The 19515-nt window shown below is 40.8% G+C and overlaps 2 protein-coding genes across 11 annotated transcripts in view; one reads left to right on the forward strand and one right to left on the reverse strand.

Annotated features, from left to right (window-relative positions):
- The first annotated feature begins 8185 nt into the window (after positions 1 to 8185).
- On the forward strand, positions 8186 to 17989 carry THUMPD3 (THUMP domain containing 3). Of its 6 annotated transcripts, none has more exons than XM_045024478.1 (10): positions 8186 to 8324; positions 8945 to 9272; positions 10191 to 10268; positions 10867 to 11379; positions 12615 to 12745; positions 13158 to 13227; positions 13645 to 13760; positions 13941 to 14051; positions 14920 to 15043; positions 16147 to 17693. In XM_045024478.1, the coding sequence occupies exons 2-10, from the start codon at positions 9015 to 9017 to the stop codon at positions 16276 to 16278; spliced, it is 1533 nt and encodes a 510-aa protein (XP_044880413.1). In that variant the 5' UTR covers positions 8186 to 8324; positions 8945 to 9014; the 3' UTR covers positions 16279 to 17693. The 6 variants fall into 6 exon arrangements, with proteins under 6 accessions (XP_044880413.1, XP_044880417.1, XP_044880415.1 ...); XM_045024482.1 differs by having other exon boundaries at positions 8263 to 8298; XM_045024480.1 differs by having other exon boundaries at positions 8311 to 8404.
- LOC123374459 (cyclic nucleotide-binding domain-containing protein 2-like) overlaps positions 17704 to 19515 on the reverse strand; it is a 30947-nt gene continuing 29135 nt past the window's right edge. For 3 of the 5 annotated variants that reach the window (XM_045024473.1, XM_045024474.1, XM_045024472.1), the window contains exon 16: positions 17843 to 19089. In XM_045024473.1, coding sequence (XP_044880408.1) covers positions 18916 to 19089 — 174 coding nt within the window. In that variant the 3' untranslated portion in view covers positions 17843 to 18915. Of the gene's footprint in view, positions 19090 to 19515 lie in introns of all 5 variants that reach the window. The other 2 variants (XM_045024475.1, XM_045024477.1) reach the window with 2 other exon arrangements.

Here is a 19515-nt window from a genome sequence, read left to right on the forward strand (position 1 = left end):
AGTCAAAAGAGTGAAAGCAGATCCACTGAGAGGGGAAGAAATGTTTAGTCAGACTACAGTATTTTACATTCTTTGTTTTTTGTTTGCTTGTTTTTAAAAATCTATTTAAGGTTAATGACTAACAGTTTGGAGAAAGGATGTCTTTTAAAAGATTCATCACCCCAATCCCTTCAATTAAAGTGTGAGATTAGATGATCTTTTGACACATATAATGTGTCATCAAAACTAGAGAAGCCCAGAATATCCCTGATATTTTTCACGTTAAAGAAAAAAAAAAGGCCAAAACAAACAAAAATGTTTCAGGTCTTCTTTATCCATACTAAAGAAACCCAAACAGTCACAAGACCAATTGTTTTAAATCATTTGCCAAATACCTTTAAATTACTTCACCAAGGACATGCAACAAGTCAGTAACAGAGCTGTGAGTAGAGCTCCAATATACTACTTTCAGGACCACCCAATCACAAGACTATCTTTTCTCCCTTAAACCAAGTTCCAAAGCGGGACCCTCATTTTAGGGTAGTGGGAAGACGGAGAATATTTTATTGCCCTTATATAAATCCATGGTACGCCCACATCTCGAATACTGCGTACAGATGTGGTCTCCTCATATAAAAAAAGATATACTGGCATTAGAAAAGGTTCAGAGAAGGGCAACTAAAATGATTAGGGGTTTGGAACAGTCCCATATGAGGAGAGATTAAAGAGGCTAGGACTTTTCAGCTTGGAAAAGAGGAGACTAAGCCGGGACATGATAGAGATATATAAAATCATGAGTGGTGTGGAGAAAGCGAATAAGGAAAAGTTATTTACTTGTTCCCATAATATAAGAACTAGGGGCCAACAAATGAAATTAATGGGCAGCAGGTTTAAAACAAATAAAAGGAAGTTCTTCCTCACACAGCGCACAGTCAACCTGTGGAACTCCTTGCCTGAGGAGGTTGTGACGACTAGGACTATAACAGGGTTTAAAAGAGAACTAGATAAATTCATGGAGGTTAAGTACATTAATGGCTATTAGCCAGGATGTCCCTAGCCTCTGTTTGTCAGAGGGTGGAGATGGATGGCAGGAGAGAGATCACTTGATCATTACCTGTTAGGTTCACTCCCTCTGGGACACCTGGCAATGATCACTATCGGTAGACAGGATACTGGGCTGGATGGACCTTTGGTCTGACCCAGTATGGCCATTCTTATGTTCTTATGAAGACTCCACCTGTTATTTTCTCATGAGGGCATTAGAAAGCATATCTAGGTTGTGGAATCTCCATCACTGGAGATTTTTAAGAGCAGGTTAGACAAACACCTGTCAGGGATGGTTTAGATCAGTGGTGGGCAACCTGCATCAAGGGTTCCCTCTAGGTACAGGAGGGGCAGGCACAGGGGGAATCCAGAAACCATGCCAGCCACACATCTGTGCTCATGACTCCATGGCAGGGCCACCGACTGATGTCACCAGGAGGCCACAGAACCAGGATGGATGACAATCCTGGAAACAGAAGTCCTGTATTTACCCAAAAAACAGAGCATAGAATCATAGAACTGAAAGGGACCTCAAGAGGTCATCTAGTCCAGTCCCCTGCACTCAAGGCAGAACTAAGTATTATTTAGACCATCCTTGACAGATGTTTGTCCAACCTGCTCTTAAAAATCCCCAATGATGGAGATTCCACAACCTCCCTAGGCAATTTATTCCAGTGCTTAACCACTCTGACAGTTAGGAAGCATGATCTAGGTGTGTTTGTTTTTTAATCTTTTCCACCATGTTCGTCACTACTGGGCTGCAGTTAAGTAGTTTATCCAGGAGAGGCTGCACAACACGAATCAGATGTTTTATGCCAGGTGAGCTGGATCTGTCCTTTTGGAAGATACTCTTTAGCAATAACAGACTGGGCTCTTAGCAAGACTGAATTTCTCTTCTCTTTTCACCCTTGACTCTTTAAAGCAGTGGTGGGCCACCTGCGGCCTGTGCCGCTTCCCACAGCTCTCAGTGGCCAGGAATGGCAAACCGCGGCCACTGGGAGCTGCGGGTGGCCATGCAAAAGTAAACGAACAGTCTGGTGGCCCGTGATATGAGTCCCCCGTTTTGTAAATGGACTGTTCAATGCAACAAAAATAAGTCTACTCACAGGACAGCAGGCTGGGAACTTGCTGCTTTATTTAACCACATCACAACTGGGGAGGGAACTCCCACTGACCAAAACAGGAAATAAGAGAGCATGGCTGCATCCCAGTTAACACTATCATGACTAAATCACTGGGGATTTTTAATTTTTTTAACCCTGGAACTTCCTTCCTGCCCCTGTTTTTTTCATTCTTTGTCCCATGTCACTAGTAGTTTTGTGGATTTTGTGGCCCACTCCCTTCACCTGAGGGGGACAGGCCTTTTGTTTCTTGATGGGCTCTGCTCACCAACCCACAACTCAAATAGGTTAGTACTAGTTTAACACCAAACCCCTGATAACAAAAGGGGGGGGGAAATAAATAAATAGGACAGCGGGTTTTTGTCTGAAAATACGGGATTCTCAGAGGCTATCTTTAAATCCAATGGGATTACCAGCAGTGGGATGCAAATGTCAGAAACGTCTACATGTATGTTAGCCAACGTACATGTGCTAAAATCTAATCCAAGTCAAAAGCAAATACACTGAAAAACCAAGTACAAATAAAATATTTCTTTGCTCCATGGCCAAAAAAAAGGACGATATCAGTTAAGAGACCTTTTCCATCCTAGTTCTGTACTCAGTTGTACCCATTGCAATTCCATCAATGTAACTGAGGTAGCATAAGTGAGGGGAGAATTGGTCTTATGCTCTGTAAGGTACCATATAGATCCAGTTCTCTATTATAGTATTAAGTTTATACCTAATGTCTACACATGTAAGACTGCCCTCTGGTGGATGAATGGACTTCACTCTCATGATAAACAATTATTTACCGAGCGCTATATAACTTTTACAGTCCAAAGCATCACACTGAAATAGCTGATTGACTTTTTGAGGTAATATTTCCCAAGGCAATCAAAGAAGATTCTTTCACAGCAGTGCTTGTAATGATTCTGTCATAAACGTAGAGCTATTTTTAAAAAACTGTTCTAAGGAAAGGAATGGAGAAAAGGAGTGGTGGAAAAGCTAATGTATTTACAGTAAGGTCTTGTGTGAGCTATTGCATATTGTTGGAAACATTTTCATAGATTACGATTTTTAAAAAATGTAATCCCCCTTATTGCCAAGTTGCACAGAAATGCCAACAAAGGGCCAATTTACAGATCTGAAAGTTATAGTAACCCTGCCCACATAGCTAAGGAGAGATATACTAGTAGAATAGAATTTGTTTTGGAGCAAAACCAAACAATGAGAACACACAGTTGCTATTATTATACGGTACGTTGCTAATTACACCGAACACTCACACTGCACTAAACCCACAGACAGGCAAAATTCCCACTGACAAAAATAGGCCTGATTCTTCATTGCCCCCTACCCCTTGTGAAGTAATTTACATCAATATAAAGGGAACATCAAACATTGTCTTTCTGATTTGGTAGCACTTCTACAACCACTTTCCACAGGCATAATTGACTACACAAGGTGCAGGGCACTACAGAATCAGGCCCGATGCCTGTAGTAGTGCTGAACTTTTGAGTAACCTGTGGATAATAAAGTTCCTTCCTTATTACACAATGTAAATAATATACAGTATTTTGTGATATATCTGGAACATGAAATGCTCTTAATTTTCTGGTCATCCCTACTGCATACTTGCCTTTAAGAATAGAGCATAGCTAGTTCACTGTTTACATGCAGAGCACAGTTTCACCCATGTGGGTCTTTGGCAGCTGTACAGGCATCTAACCAGCTCATTTCCATTTTCTGAAATGAGGAAGATGCTCTCTAGGGTGACTAGAACAGAACTGTAGCATAATGCTGAACACAAACTATACCTAGCAGGAGAGAATACTGACTATTGCTTAATTAAATGTGTTACTTGGGGTTTACAAGCAAGAAAGATCCAGGCCAGCTTCAAAAAGACAAATTGCAAAGCTAAATTGCCTAATTTACTGAGTGGGTTCTGTGAAATATTAACACGCTTATATTACACTGGAGGTTTGGAGAGAAGAGGGAACTTCTTGCAATTGAAGATTTTGGTTGCATTTGGTATCCTCCTCAGTCAAAATGGAATAAACCCAACTACTTCACCAGTTCTCTTATTTCATCCAGTTGCATAACCGGAATATAAGAATTGTCATAGCAGACCAGATCAGTGGTCCATCCAGTCAAAATGTTTCCGAGGATAGTGCAAGAAACCTCACAATGGACAATTATGAAATAACCTGACCACAGAGAAAGTTTCTTCCTAATCACCATTAGTGACTGATTTATGCCCTAAAGTATGAGGGTTTCCCTTCTAAAAATAAAATGATTTTATCTAATGTAACTGTGCATGTTCTCATTAACCGAATAAACATCTAATCAGTTTTCAAATCCTACTCTTGGCTTAAATTATATCCTGAAGTCAAGTGGTGTTGCCTGTATTCAGCAATTCTGAACATCGAGTGCTAAGTGTCTCAGGCTGGGGCACCCAAAATCAGTGGCCACTTTTGAAAATTTGGCAGCGTAGTTTGTAAACCATTTTCAAATACTGAATGGAAAGCACTCTAGCAGCATAAAATATTCTGCATAATTTATCATTTCAATTTCGGGAGGGGGAGGGGTGCTGGCTCTGGGAGGAAGTTTGGGTGCGGGCTCTGGGCTGGGACAAGGAGGTTGGGGATATGGTTTGGGGGAGGGGGGCAGTGCTTACCTCGGGTGGTGCGGCTCCCAAAGCAACCAGCACACCCCCCTCTGGCAGCGGCTCCTAGGCAGGGGGACCAGGGAGTCTCCGTGCAGCGCTGCCCACAGGCGCTACCCCGCAGCTCCCATTGGCCGCAGTTCCAGGACAACGGGAGCTGTGGAGTTGACGCTCGGGGTGGGGGCACCACAGAGAGACACACAATTCCTCCCTCCCCCAGGGGCCACAGGGACATGCCGGCCGCTTCCGGGAGCGAAGCAGCACAGAGGGAGGCAGAGTAGGCAGGGATAGTGCTAGCTGTTGCATACTGGGGCCTCTATTGGTCAGCCGAATTCTGACCTTCTCAAGTATTCTCTGGCAACAATTCTTCACTGAGTCCTCCATCGAGCCACACTTCCCTTGTCCTGATCCAGCTGCTCTCTTGAAGCCAGGTCTCCTACTCTCTCTATATATAGCTTGAGACTGAGAGTCTCAAGAGTTTGGGGCATCCTTTAATGGATTGAACTAAAGAGTTGTAGACAGCAGGCAATGCAGTAACAGCTGTAATAGGAACAACTGATCAGTCACTTGAGCATGCAGTGATACATAGCCAGAGGGGGATGAGGAGAAAATGCATTACAGGGAGATGAATCAAATCTCTATCCAAGTGGGAACAAGGACAAATAGTTCTTTCAAGAGAACTCACCCCTCTTCATGACTCCCCAAAATTCAGCGCTGCAGAGACATTCCCTTGCAGAAGGGGGGGGATGAACGAAGCTTTGAAAAGGGTTTGTTTGCATATGAGTCACCAAATGCAGGGGCTAAAAAAATAAAAGTGATGTTTCATTTATTTGCTGCAATCATAACAAAGTGGAAATGAAATTATCTCCTTAAACCATTTCAATGTTAAGTGGCCAAATAAATCAACTAAATTAATTAGAGACTGGTTTGGGGGAACAAGATAAATGTCAGATGGCTAAATCTTGACAAGGTTTCTCTGCAGAATAAATCAAACTGCCCTGGCAGATTGAGCAATATAATTGGCAGAAATGCATCCACAGTAGTACATAATAGTGTAGTACTGGTTTGTCCATATGATATCAAGTTGTGATGTGCAAAAAACAGGAAGGCAGGAATAAGATTAAACTGAAAAGAGGGCTAGCAGTAGGTGGACTTCTACAATAAATGATTGGAATGGGAAAAGATCCCGCTCTCCTGGTCATGCCGTTAAATTCTCTCAAACTTACTTATTTGTTCTCTTTCTACCTTGCCTCTACACTTATAATAAATTGGAGGCCACCTAGGACCTGACTATTGTCATTATGCAGCACACGATAGAGACAGATAGACAGACACGCTCACATACACACTTTATTTGTATTGTGGTAGCACCTAGGCGATTCAGTCATGAATCAGGCTTTGTACAAAAACATGAGATGGACTCTGCCCCAAGGAGTTTACTATTACTCCAAACACACTCTCAGTAATAGGATCAGCAGTCACTTGGATTTACTTTAAAAAATAAGAAAAACTTGTACGTTTTTTATTTTAAAAAAATGCTGTGTGTGTTTAACTTATATTGAGTTGGAAGATTGGGGCCAGGATCCCATCCCCCGTAAATGACCAATGAATTGACTAGAGAGATTAGCATGCAGGACTATTGTGCTGGGGAAAAATCGTTTAAAATCTAGTTCTATAAATCTGACAAATACTCAATAAAGCAATGTGCTGTCTTCATAAAAATGTAAAAAGCTGCTATAATGCTAAATCTTGAAAGAAACTTGCCTCTCATCCATCTCTGAACTGATGTAGCAGGATGTAGCAGGATCCTGTAGCAGGATTCCCACATGGCTCTGATGGAGGTTTACCATCTCCCTACCTCTAACTACTATTGTGGCTGACACTATCACTAGGAAGGAATTCAGCCTACTTGTTTGTCTGATGGGGGCAGGATATTCATTTAAGATTTTTTTTAATGACATGGGTAATCTTAAACTGTTGCCACTCAGATTGGCAGCTCCTTCTCAGACTTGACTATTAACATGTCTTCAAAACCTATCTTTTTCTAATGCTTAGCACTAGGGTGACCAGACAGCAAGTGTGAAAAATCGGGATGGGGTGGGGGGTAATAGGCGCCTGTATAAGAAAAAGACCCAAAAATTGGGACTGTCCCTATAAAATCGGGACATCTGGTCACCCTACTTAGCACTAGCACAGCACTGTTATCCCTAGATAGGGTGACAAGATATCAGGACTATCCCAATATTTAACCCTTTGTCCTGTGTCCTGATTAACGTATGATCGGGATGCCATTTGTCCCAATATTCAGGTAAGGAGTCGAGCGGGAGGTGCTGACTCTGTGGGTGCTCCAAGGTTGGAGCACCCACAGGGAAAAATTGCAGCCAATCTCCCTCCTCCTTGCCGCCTTCTCCCTCCCTCCCCACAGCGTGCCGCTTCCCCGCTCCTCCCCCCCCCCCCACTTCCTGCCGGCTAACAGCTGTTTGGTGGCACTTAGCGTTTTTCAGGAGGGAGGGGGCGCAGCCGGGACACGGCGCGCTCAGAGGAGGAGGCAAAGACCCAGGGCGGGGGCGAGGGCTTGGGGGAAGGGGGTGGAATAGGGGCAGAGCGAGGGTGGTGCAGGGGCAGAAAGAGGTGGAGGGATGAGCACCCACCCGGCAGAGGGGAAGTCAGCGCCACAGGGGTGAGTGGTGGGCAGGGGGGTGAAGAGGCAAGCGGCAGGCAGGCGAGCTGTGGGTGGGGGACTGAGGAGGGATGCAGCAAGCCAGCAGGTGAGGAAAGGCCCAGTGGGGGTGGGGGGCTGAGCAGGAGGGCAGAGCCTGGGAGGAGCGGGGGTGGACTGTGAGCGGGGCTGATGGCACCCCAATATGTCCCGATATTTGAGTGTGATCTGGCCACCCTACCCCTAGATCTACCAACACTACATACAAGCGGGTTCCCATCTCCATGCTTTGCTGATAGGGACACTGGGTCACTGAAGATTTACGAGCCCAATGTGCACAAAAGCTGTGGGTGCCCCACACTTCTGAAAATCTGGCTCCCCCGGAAAGACGGCCATTGAGTTCAACGTCCTGTCTCCCCTCGGACAAGTCTGTCGCAGAGCTCGGACAACAACCCCTGGGGTCTTCTGGGTCCCAGCTCAGGTCCGAGCTAGGAGGGGCCCGGCCCGGAGCGCGGGGAAGTCTCCCTCGGGAACCCGCTCTAGCGCCTGTCAATCGACTCCATTAGCCCCCAAGGCCACGTCTGCCGCGGCCCTGCAACTCCGAGACGAGCTGACCCGACCGGCCGGGCAGGCTCAGGAGCAAACACCCCTCAGGCCTGGTGGGCCGCCTAGTTCCCATAACAACAAGCCGCCGCCGAGCACAGCGCGTGAGCGTGCCGCTAGGCGCCTGCGTCGCACGCACTCACGTCGAGACCTCGGGGAAGCAGAGGGAGACCGACCCGGAAGTGCTTGGCGGACGCTTGACTAGCCGGAACCGGAAGTAGCGTCGCAGGCTCCTCACGCACCGCGTGCGTGGTAGTGCGCGTTGCCGCCGGTAACTAGGACGTGCGGTGCCTGGATACCGGTGTCTGTGTATCCCCCTCCAGCGCTGGGGCGGCCGGAGCTGCGTCCTTGGCAGGCAGCTCGGCCGGGGGCGGGGGGGGTCCAGGAGAACAGCGTCCCCTGGCAGCGGGGTGGGGGTGAGCGGCCCTGGGGAGAGTGGGGAGCCCCCCCGGGACAGGCCGGGCGGCAGAGGGGCCCGGGGGACTCGGTGAAGCCGTGTCCACCCCGGTCTCTGAGGTGAAGCTTCTGTGAGGGGCTTCCCGCCAGGCCGCGCGCTGCTCTCAGCCCCGGGGGGCGGAAAGCAGGGGGCGCGTCCCGCCCTCTCCCCAGATAGCCCGCTGCGTGGGTGGGAAAGCGGGAGCTAGGTGGCGGGGAGATCCCCCAGCTGCTCGGGCCGCATTACCCTCAACAAGCGGCTTCAAAGGGTGCTGGCCATTGGTAGGAGCGTTCCCCTGGCATGGTGAAGGCCTTAGCTCAGTCCAGGCTCAAAATACATATGGTTTGACATCTGGTTAATCCACACTGGTATTTATTCAGCCCCTCCTCGCTCAGATGAGTAGCATTAAAAGTTGACTCCTGTATGTCATGCTTAGGCCATGTTTTTCTTTGCAGAAGTTCTGCCGCTACATTACAGTCATTCAGTACATAATAGACCCGCACCGGGGTCTGAAGTGCTGTCAAAATGTCAGATATTGAAGAGGCTTCTGACACCTTAGCTGAAGTGAACCTCGATGATACCCATAACCCTTTAACTGAAAACTTAGAAAGTGATCCCAACTCAAACCTGAAAGATATCGTGGTCATTATTGGAGCTACTGTACCAACTGGCTTTGAGTTGACAGCAGCAGATGAAGTGAAAGAGAAATTAGGATCACAGTCCAGAATAAGCAAGGACCGAGGGAAAATCTATTTTGAAATTTCAGTAGAGAAACTTTCACAGGTTTGCATGTTTTGTTCCTTGGGTAATTTTTCTAGTTTAGGAGTTTATTAGTATTCCTTTCTTTCTCTTCATCCTTGGGCTGGCCTTCTGTCCCCCCTAAAATACACATTTCTCCTTTGATGTACAGGCATGTTCTAAATGATCAGTTAGTGATTTTCTGTATATGGATTGAATATTATGTATGCTAACCATTGAGTGTTCATTCTTCAGAAGTAGTGCTGGAGTAATTTCTAAGGTTATGATCATCAATTAATGATATATAATGCTTTACATCCTTTTTCACCCTTACTAATTCTGTATAGTCAGCAAATATTTCACCTACAGCTGAAATGCAGCCACTCCTGGACTCAAACATGACTTCTATTAAACTGCAAATTACACAACTTGTAGATTTTTTTTAAATATCATAGATATCCTATTATTTCTATTCCCTTGACCATTGTGACTAAACATGAAAATATTTTAAAATATAAATAATTGTCTTCCCATCATCAAAACATTCAGTATTAAAATTTACCAATTAATATATATTTGAATACAAATTATTTAAAAACCCTTCCCTCCTTTACTTACAGTTCAAGAACTAAGTTCAGATTTTTTTTTCTTCTGCAACAGTAAATGAAGTCAGAAGCAAGTAACCTGAAATAGTGCAAGGAGTTTTTCTCCCTGTTCTAACTTATGTTTTTGTGGTGATCACATGTGATGCTGAAAAGGAGCTATGTGCACACAAACAATAGTAATAGAAAAAGAATTACAGAAACAAGAAATATGTTGTTTTTACAATATTAAAGCCTCAAATATTCAGCCTCAAAATAGTTGCACTGTTGTACCTTAAGTCTAGATGTAACCAGACCAAGTTTTAATTACAGACATTTACATATGGCTACTAACATTACCATTGTTTGTAATTTATTTTAGGTTCATCGTTTAAGATCAGTGGATAATTTATTTGTTGTTGTTCAGGAGTTTACAGATTATCAATTTAAAGAAACTAAGGTAATCTATCTCTGTTCCCAGATCTTCAGATAGGTGTGATTATTTTTTAAATAAATGAAAATAAATAAACATTCAATTCCTCATAAGGAAATTCCTGGATGATGATTTTTTTTCATGTAAGAATAGATTTTAAATTGTTTAGTCTTGGGGGCTGGGATTGTTTTTCTTTTGTATGCCATATACTTTCTAGGTTCCTCTTAAATGTTTGTTCAAATGAAAGAACCACCCCGTAGTCTAGCACTATTCCATATTAGTTGTATATTTTGCTCAGGCAGAGTCCAGGATTGGAGTAGATGGGGGTGTTGCAAGTCAGATTGAGTTGCATTATCAAAAATGACTATAGACAGTCCTTTAAATAATGACTTCTTAGTCCTTTAAATAATAATATGCTTTCCTTGTATAGCACTTTTCATCACTAAATCTCAAAGTGCTTAACAGAGGGAGGTAAGTCTCATTATCCTCTTTTTTCTGATGAGGAAACAGATACTGGGGGTGGGATGTGACTTACTCCAGGTCACCCAGGAGTATTTGAAAGTTGCCTATAAAATTTGCCAAAACACATTATTGAATATTCTGGTGATCCTGTGATCTTGTATAGGAAGATGCTCTAAAGGATTTGGAGGACCTGGCTAAAAAACTGCCCTGGACTGACCCTTTGAAAGTATGGAAGTTAAATACCAACCTAAAGAAGAGAAAGACAAAACATAAAAAACAAAATCAACAGAGTAGTGCAAGCAAAGAAAAGCTGAATGATGATGGAGGAAAGGACAGCGCAACTCAAAAAGATGCTGATAAAGAGTTGCTTGACCACGCACAAAATACCCTGAGCTTGAAATCTGCTGAACAGAACACAGAAAAGACACAGGAAATGATCCTAGCAGATGACCAATCAGATGGCAAAGATGAATTCCTGAATATAACTGGAAATGAAAACCAAGCTGGCAACTGCAAGGAAGGTGAAGCAGAAGCTCAGGTGCTGAAATTCCGTGTTACATGCAATAGAGCAGGTGACAAACATTGTTTTACATCAAATGATGCAGCAAGAGATTTTGGTGGAGCTGTGCAAGATTACTTCCAGTGGAAAGCTGACATGACCAACTTTGATGTTGAGGTACAATGCACCAGTATTTTTCAATAATATTCACATATGTTTACACCTATAAATGAGTTGCTGCTTTACTTCAGAGCCTTCATGTATCTTTGCTTAAGCCAATATGTTTATATGACACTACTGCTCCAGGGGAGAAAGTTTTCATAGTAGAAGCAATGACATAAATTTGATTTCTTAGAATAAAATGAATTTAATTTCAGTAACTTTCAAGATTAAGGGGCTTGTGTGTATTTTTTAATCTCTTGTAATTAGCATCATGATACATCATACTTGATCACAGTTTATAAATACCCACATAGATAACGTAAATTTGATAGCGGGCTCTTCAGTCTACCAGGCAAAGGTATAACAAGATCCAATAGCTGGAAGTTGAAGCTAGATAAATTCAGACTGGAAATAAGGTGTACATTTTTAATAGTGTAATTAACCATTGTACCAATTTATAAGGATTGTGGTGTATTCTCTATCACTGGCAATTTTAAAATCAAAATTGGATGTTTCTCTAAAAGAGCTACTCTAGTTCAAACAGGAATTAATTCAGGGAAGTCCTATGGCCTGTGTTAGCAGGAGAGCAGTGATCACAGTAGTCCTTTCTGGCCTTAGAATCTATGAATCATATGTGCATGAACCAGCTGAACAGGAAAAAATATATCAGGTACTGCGTAGTTAATGTCAATTTGTGGTTTCTCATTATGGGAAGCTGGAGGCTTGGAAATTAGGGTCAGTCTTAAATGAACATTTTTTGTGTGTATGTGGCAGAGGGAGGGAGAGACCTGAAATGAAGCATTTATGTTGGCTCAGTATCCTTGAATACAATGCTCAGTGTTCCCTACTGGTTAGGATACGATACTGGGAACCAGGAGAACTGTTTTTTATTGTTGATTTGCCATTGATAAATAGTGATCTTGGGCAAGTCACTTACCCAATATCTGCTTCATATTCTCATTTTATTATTTACTTACTTCAGAGGAGCATTTAGCTTAATGTTGAGTGCTTTGAAATTTTGGATTAAAAAAACAACCTATGTATGTGCAACAATAAAGAGATTTAGACAGACCCAAAAATATTAATGAACTTTAACACTCATATAGCACTTTTCTTCCAAGATCTCAAAACTCTTCATAAACATTACTACTTGTAAAGAATCCTGTAAGACTAAAGCACAGTGTAAATATTTAAGTACACTATTTAAAATCTCTGTTACTCCTACATAGTAGTTGTTAACTTTATCCTAGGTTCTCTTGAACATTCACAATAATGAAGTAGTGGTGGGCATTGCATTAACTGAAGAGAGTCTTCACAGAAGAAATATTACACATTTTGGACCCACAACTCTTCGATCCACCCTTGCTTATGGTATGCTCAGGTCAGTGCAGTGTATTATTTTTAATTGCCATGTAATGTTGTTCTAGAAACTAAGCTACTTGATTCTTTTTTGAAAAGTCCTTTTTAATTATAAACAAACAGTTCAAACAAACATCATGAACATTTTGCAGTGATTTATAATCACTATCATTTTGCAGCCCAGGGGAAAAAAAGTATGCATTGACCATAGCCTGTGTTCATAACACTTCGTTAATGGCATCCTTCAAAATATTTTAATGTGTCTCTGTATATAAAGTTAACTAAACTTTGTTTCCAAGTGGTTACTAACATTTCCTTATTTTGTGGGAATAGTATAATTTGGAGAATTTAAGTAGTTCTCCAGTTTACCTTGTCTGTAGAAACTTTTGCATCTGTTAAAACTTTCCTTTAATATTGTTTCTTCTGTTCTTCAGGCTCTGTGATCCTCAGCCAACTGACATTATAATTGATCCAATGAGTGGAACAGGGGCTATACCAATAGAGGTAATCCTTCTTTTGTTCTTTATTTAAATTAGGAAAGGGGCCTAAACAGTGACGTAACTGAATCCTGTATATTTTAAATGAATCAACTACATGCTGGGTGGCTTACTGTTACTCAGCAAGTGAAGCAGCCAAACATCAAAGATCTCCTCAACTTTCAAGCAACTACAAATGTACTTACCCTTAGTGGCTTCACCTTCCTCATGCAAGCTGCAGAGGGAAGCAACTAAATCCCAGAGTATTGTCAAGTCATTGAAAATGCATGATATATGAAATGGATATATTGTAAGGAATATTGAAGCTGAAAGTTGACTGTTACTGCTTTAGTCTGCCATTTACAGGTAGGTTACTGTTTCTTTGGCTCTTTTTAATTCACCAATTCCAGCATAACAGATTTTATCAATTTTTTTCCATTTTCAGGGGGCTACTGAGTGGCCTAGCTGTTATCATATTGCAGGTGATAACAATCCACAGGCTGTGAAAAGAGCAGCAAATAATATCTGCTCTTTGTTGAAGAAAAATCAGAATAAAGAAAGGTAAGAAGTGTACGTGGGTTTGTGGCACAGCTGTTTGCATAAAGAAATCCCTTTCTCATGGATTTTTTTCATTTTGTTTTTAATATATTCCTGTTTGACATAATACCATGGGTATTTTTTATTTGAAAAACCTTTTTGAAGTAATAAATCATGCCTGATATTGAATGCCTTTATTTGCAGTGGTACTTCCTGGGGCATACCCATAGATACCATTCAGTGGGATATCTGCAATCTCCCCTTGAGGACCAGCTCTGTGGATGTTATTGTAACAGACATGCCATTTGGAAAGAGGTGCAAATCATCATTTTGAAATAGTTTTTAAGGTTACTATATTTGACTGAACCATGCAGCAGCATTTCCTATTGCTACTACCACTAAAGGTCTGCTAGAATTTCCAGGGTCTTGGACTCGTACTGACAAGAATTATGGCATTTTATAGCCTTCAACAACTTCAAAACGCTTTACAAATTCTGAAAATTCACTCTAGTTTGAAACATGGTATCCAAGCATTTCTAATTTTCAAACTAATCAGTGTAGCAGTTTTAAGGTATAGATTATAAAAGCTTCTGCCAGTTTCATGTTGGCTGTTCTAAATGCTTTTATATCATTGTGTTTTTGGAGGGTTTCATAGAATACCTTGACTCATAATAAATATATTCAGTAAATATTGATAAAAGCCCTTATTTCATTAAAGTGCGTACAGTTACAAGACATTCAGAATCACATTTTAATTCAAATAATGTACTGGAAACTTCCATGAAATAGCAGCAACTAATGTATTGCAGTTATTTGTCTGAGAGCCAGACCTGCTTATTAATTCAAGGACCTAGATTTGGGAGGAGTGGTTGGGGTGGAGAGAGGACTGCAAGTCATTTGTAGTTGCTAGATGTTTGTAACTTAACCATGTTGCTGTTGCTATAGCTCTTAGAGCACTTACTATGGGAAAAGGCACCTGAATGCTTTTTCTATGAGGTAACTTAATTACTTGATAAACTGACTGATGCAGTGGAGCATTAGTAATATGTTCTCTTATTGGAACTAAAGGTGGAAAGGAAAAACTATCAGAGTAACCCATGCAAGAAAGACTAATTGAAAATGAATTGTTTTCAACTGCTCTGCAGCAGCCTGCTCACTGTACACGTCTAAATTTTCATTCTAGGATAGGATCTAAAAAGAAGAACTGGGATCTCTACCCAGCTTGCCTTATGGAGATGAGTCGCATCTGCAGGCCTGGGACAGGGAGAGCTGTACTACTTACCCAAGACAGGAAATGTTTTGCCAAGGTATAGGAAAACAGGTTGTTCTTAAGCATTTCTTTTAGAATTTTTTTTTTTAATATTCTTACAAACACCCTCAGACAGAGAAAAGTAAACTTATACATCAGGCCTAAAAGTGTGTTAAAAATTAACTGATATTCAAATTTAAAATGTTTTTTCTAAACTAGATGGTAGACTCTTCTGCAGTAGTTACCTTACAGATTCACCTCCCTTTCTAAGGAATAGATTTCTTCTGTTTAAGTTTTAGAAGTGATTAGACCTAAATTACAAGGATGAACGTAATAAAAAACATGTAGAAGTCATGCTTCTGACAGTATATTGTCTGTATAGAAACTGATACACCACGTCATTCAGGTCAAATTTGAATCATTACTACAAAAAGCACTCACATGCTAACTGAAATATCTTCAGACACTCTTGGGGGGAAAAAAATACACCCCAACATCTCCCAGCTCCCTTCAAAAAATCAGCCCAATTTCAAAACTAACTGATTCTCTTCATATATTTGTCCTTTGCTCCTTCCACTCAAAAAACTGTCTTGCGGGTCACTGAAACCTAATGGGAATGAATTACTAAAACATAACATATGGCACACTGTTCAACTGTGAAAAGGTCAGAAAAGCAATTTAAGTGCAACTACTTATATATTCAGGATCCCCAAGTGTTTCACCTGTACATCCCAAAGGTGAAGGATCAGTGTGTGTATTCTCAGTATAATAAACTTACACACAAAATGATAATAAGAACATTAAGGTAGCAGAGTCAAGCACTTAAGTTAGGAATATGATAACTAAAATTGCTCGTTGCTCTAATGCAGGGAAGTGCTAAAAAATGTTTGGCAGATTTTTTTAACATTGGTGCAGCTACCACTTCCCCTAACCTCATTCTTAGAAATAACAGAACAATTTTCACTGAAGCTTTTTTTTTTTTTTAAATCATTTAAGGAAGAGTGAAAATTGCCTGGAAAATTTCAGCTTCCAATGATTAAAGTTTGGCAAAAATTAGTCTCTGAAGAGAGGCTCATAATGGAAACTGTTAGACAATCTTATTCATAGGCTTCAGCTCCATCTATATTAATTTTCATGGTTTTTTTTCTTTTTGCATTGTAGGCCTTGTCAAAAATGGGACACTTGTGGCAAAAGGGTCATACAGTCTGGGTGAACGTAGGGGGACTTCATGCCGCAGTTTATCTTCTGAAACGTACCTTGGAAAGAGCAGGAGAGAAAAGATCGTACTGGTAACCCACCTGTCAGCAAACGTACGAAGCAGCATCCACTTGCCTGAATTTCTTGGAAAGCTGTTTGCTAGAGTGTATCCCTTAGATTTCTGTTAAGAGAATACTGGGCCAGGGATCAGCCTGAAAAGCATCATTTCCACTGTGTACTCTGGAACCTTATTATTTGAAACCAAGTAGAAAAAAAGCAAATCCACCAAAAGAATTACCAATTCTTTCCTGTGCATATGAATCTGCTTTACCATGTTTATGGCATTTTTTCACTTAAATGTACGTTTTCATGTTCACAAGGGAACTAGCAGGGTAACTTTGCAAAATGGTAGAATGTATGTGAAGATCTTAAACTGCTGATGTACAGGACTACTGAAGACTGTCTTCTTGGTTGTCTTTAGTTTGAGGGTTTTTTTGTTAATAGTGTTGCTTGCTTTATGGAAGGATTTTTTTCCAATGGAGAGATGTCTCCTTTCTGTTTCATTAGTTAATAGCATTGCCAAAATGTAAGAAGACTAACACAAAGTAGTGCCTCCATTTATGTTTTGCTAGAAATGGCCTCTGCTTTGCACTACAGTACCTTGATACTGCGGCCTCTGTTCTCACCTGCTACCTCAACTAAGTGCTAATTTAGTAAATGTTTACGTATTATGTATCCCTACTGTAGGTGGGGTGGAGAAATGTAAAAAGGGGCCTTAGCAAAGTGTTTGTTTAATTTAAAAAAAATGTGAAATACTGTAGCACTCTTCATATACTACTGCATATTTCTTGTGTTTGGGTGGAGAGATTTAGACTAGAACATGATGGCAAGGATACATTTAAATTCAACAGGCTGACTAGAAGATGCTTTAGCTGTGCTACCACCTCAAGAGGAGTGTGGTAACAGTTGGATGAATGGAAGCTTTAAAAGTGATTTTTTTGTCCCTACTGTAAACGTACAGTAAGTGGTTTCTCAAGTCTGCCATCCCTCTTGTACTGGGGTAAAAATGATAGTTACCAGTTTGTCAATCATCTTCCTCAGAGAGTTCATGCCATCCTTCACTGTAGAAAATGTTTAAGGGTGGAAGAGTAAATATTCAAGTTCTAGATGTTTTGGATAAGAGTTGGGTTCTTTAGGATTTTCCTGTCTTAGTTACATTCATTCACCATTTCTTGTTCTGTAGTAGACTTTCATGCAGCCCTTAATACTTACTGACAAGACTCTTCATATAGGAAATAAAGCACCACCAACATACAGTTCTAATAAAAAGGGTATTCTATCCCTCTATAATTCTTTTGCTCATAGAAGCACGTGTGTCCCCCATGTGACCATGGCAAGGTAACGTTCAGCCACAGTGCATGGATTTTTTGTTGTTCCTCAAAAGTTCCTTGTTGCACTGAGCTTTTACTTTATGATTTTACCTGAATATAATAAAGGCTTAACATAGATTAGCTTACATTTGTTGTGGTTTTATTTGCTATCATTAGCTATAACAAAGAACAAGCTTAAAGTAACTTTAAATATTTCAAATGCAGAAGATGCATTTTATCAGTTTTCTTAACAGAAGATTCAAATAAAATCAGTAACGTGCCACTCATCCCTTCTCTCCTAGACTGAACCAACAAGTGAGGATATTTTCTTGAAAATATACACACTAACACCAGAGGAGGAAAGCAGTCCAAAGACAGAAAACAGGCATTTTCCAATATTTTAAATACATAATTATAAAAACAGTTGCCAATGAAAGTGAATCAATTTGTTTTAAGTAAACAAGTAACTGGAGGTGGGAATATACTTCTGATTCAATTAAGCTGCATGCACTAAAGCATGACTGACATGTTTGAAAATGTAAAACAATCAGCTAACAGTAAAAGAAATAACCTACAATTGAAAGGGTTAATTAAGGCGGTTTATTTTAAAGATAAAACCCAGGGTGGTGACAACACGATAGCAGCTTCTTTGCTGTTTTTTCAAGGCTGTCCGCCCGTTCGTTCACATAGACTATAGAATTCCACAACTTCGGATTCAACTTCTAAGTGTCTAAAATAGTATTCTACTGCTTTTCACTACAGCAAATTCTGCATTTTTCATGCACTATTTTCTCCAGCAGCAAATATTCTGACTCTTCCCTGTAGGGTTTTTTCCTGATTTCTCTCCCTGGTGGAATAATAGACTTGTGTGGTGTCCCTTGTACAAAAAGGCTAACTATGCTATTGTTAGCATCAGCAAATAAGCAGTGTCATTTATAATCCAATCAATCATACTTAAGTGCATACCATCAGTAGATAACAGCTGCTATGACACTCCCAGTCAGGGTGTATTAATTATCTAGAAGAAACTTACTTCATGCTCCTTCACCTGTTGATAGGAGTTGGGTAGAAGAATGGTACAGATACCAATGAGCACATGTACCAATCATTCAAAAACAGATGATGTCTGTCATGGAGTTAACATGAAGGAAAGAGCGTTTTAACTATTTAAGAAATACAGGGAAAGACAGTTCCCTGAAAGTTTTCACCATTGTAGCCTACCCTAAAATTGAAGAAACTACAGGCCTGATTTAATACCAACTTCTTTCACAAGATTTTGGCATCGAGATGGAACTTTTTGCCGTTTTAGTGGGTACTCACTGGTATCTTATAGCTCCACTGTTGACAGAAATTTGTGTACACGTCAGTTCTTACACCATGGGTAAAGCCCTTTACTCATATAGCAATGTTGAAGCAGTTTGCATTTCAATTCAATCTGTTGAACTGTGCTCTTTAAAGCTGCTTTGCGAAAAATCTGCCATTGTATCTCCTGCTGCAGCTGTTCCTTTAGTTCTGCATCACTGGGATAGGAACGTTCCTGTGCAAAGACATTAGGCCCTGATCAAAATCTCTCAGGCACAATGCATGGTGAAAACTTCCTCCCCATCTTCCTTTATGAAAAGGATTCATTTCCATTGAGCATATAGTGAAAAAATTAATACGAATTCACTAAATTCAACAAAAGATTCAGATGAGACTGACTTGTAGTTGTTTGTCAGAAGCCAAACTTTAGAAGTCGAAACACTTATGAAAAACATTAAATATTCCACTAATGTGTATTTCAATCTGCATGTTCAATTGTAACAGTTATTTGTGATGTTAGTTACATAAGTTATCCAATCAGGGTACAAAAACAAGCCCACAAGACTTGTTATATAATGAGCTAACCACCAGCAAGTTTGAATGTTTGCCATGAACTAGTCCGACAGCAAAAATGATGTAGAAATTTGAACTTCAAATAGGC

Source organism: Mauremys mutica, chromosome 7 (assembly GCF_020497125.1).
Source record: "Mauremys mutica isolate MM-2020 ecotype Southern chromosome 7, ASM2049712v1, whole genome shotgun sequence".
In the NCBI taxonomy this organism is placed as follows: Eukaryota; Metazoa; Chordata; order Testudines; family Geoemydidae; genus Mauremys; species Mauremys mutica.

Coding starts and splice junctions, on each gene's coding strand:
- THUMPD3 (XM_045024478.1), top strand. CDS start 9,015: ATGTCAGATATTGAAGAGGCTTCTGACACCTTAGCTGAAGTGAACCTC. Junction 10,269..10,866: donor ATCAATTTAAAGAAACTAAG/GTAATCTATCTC, acceptor GATCTTGTATAG/GAAGATGCTCTAAAGGATTT. Junction 11,380..12,614: donor TGACCAACTTTGATGTTGAG/GTACAATGCACC, acceptor ACTTTATCCTAG/GTTCTCTTGAACATTCACAA.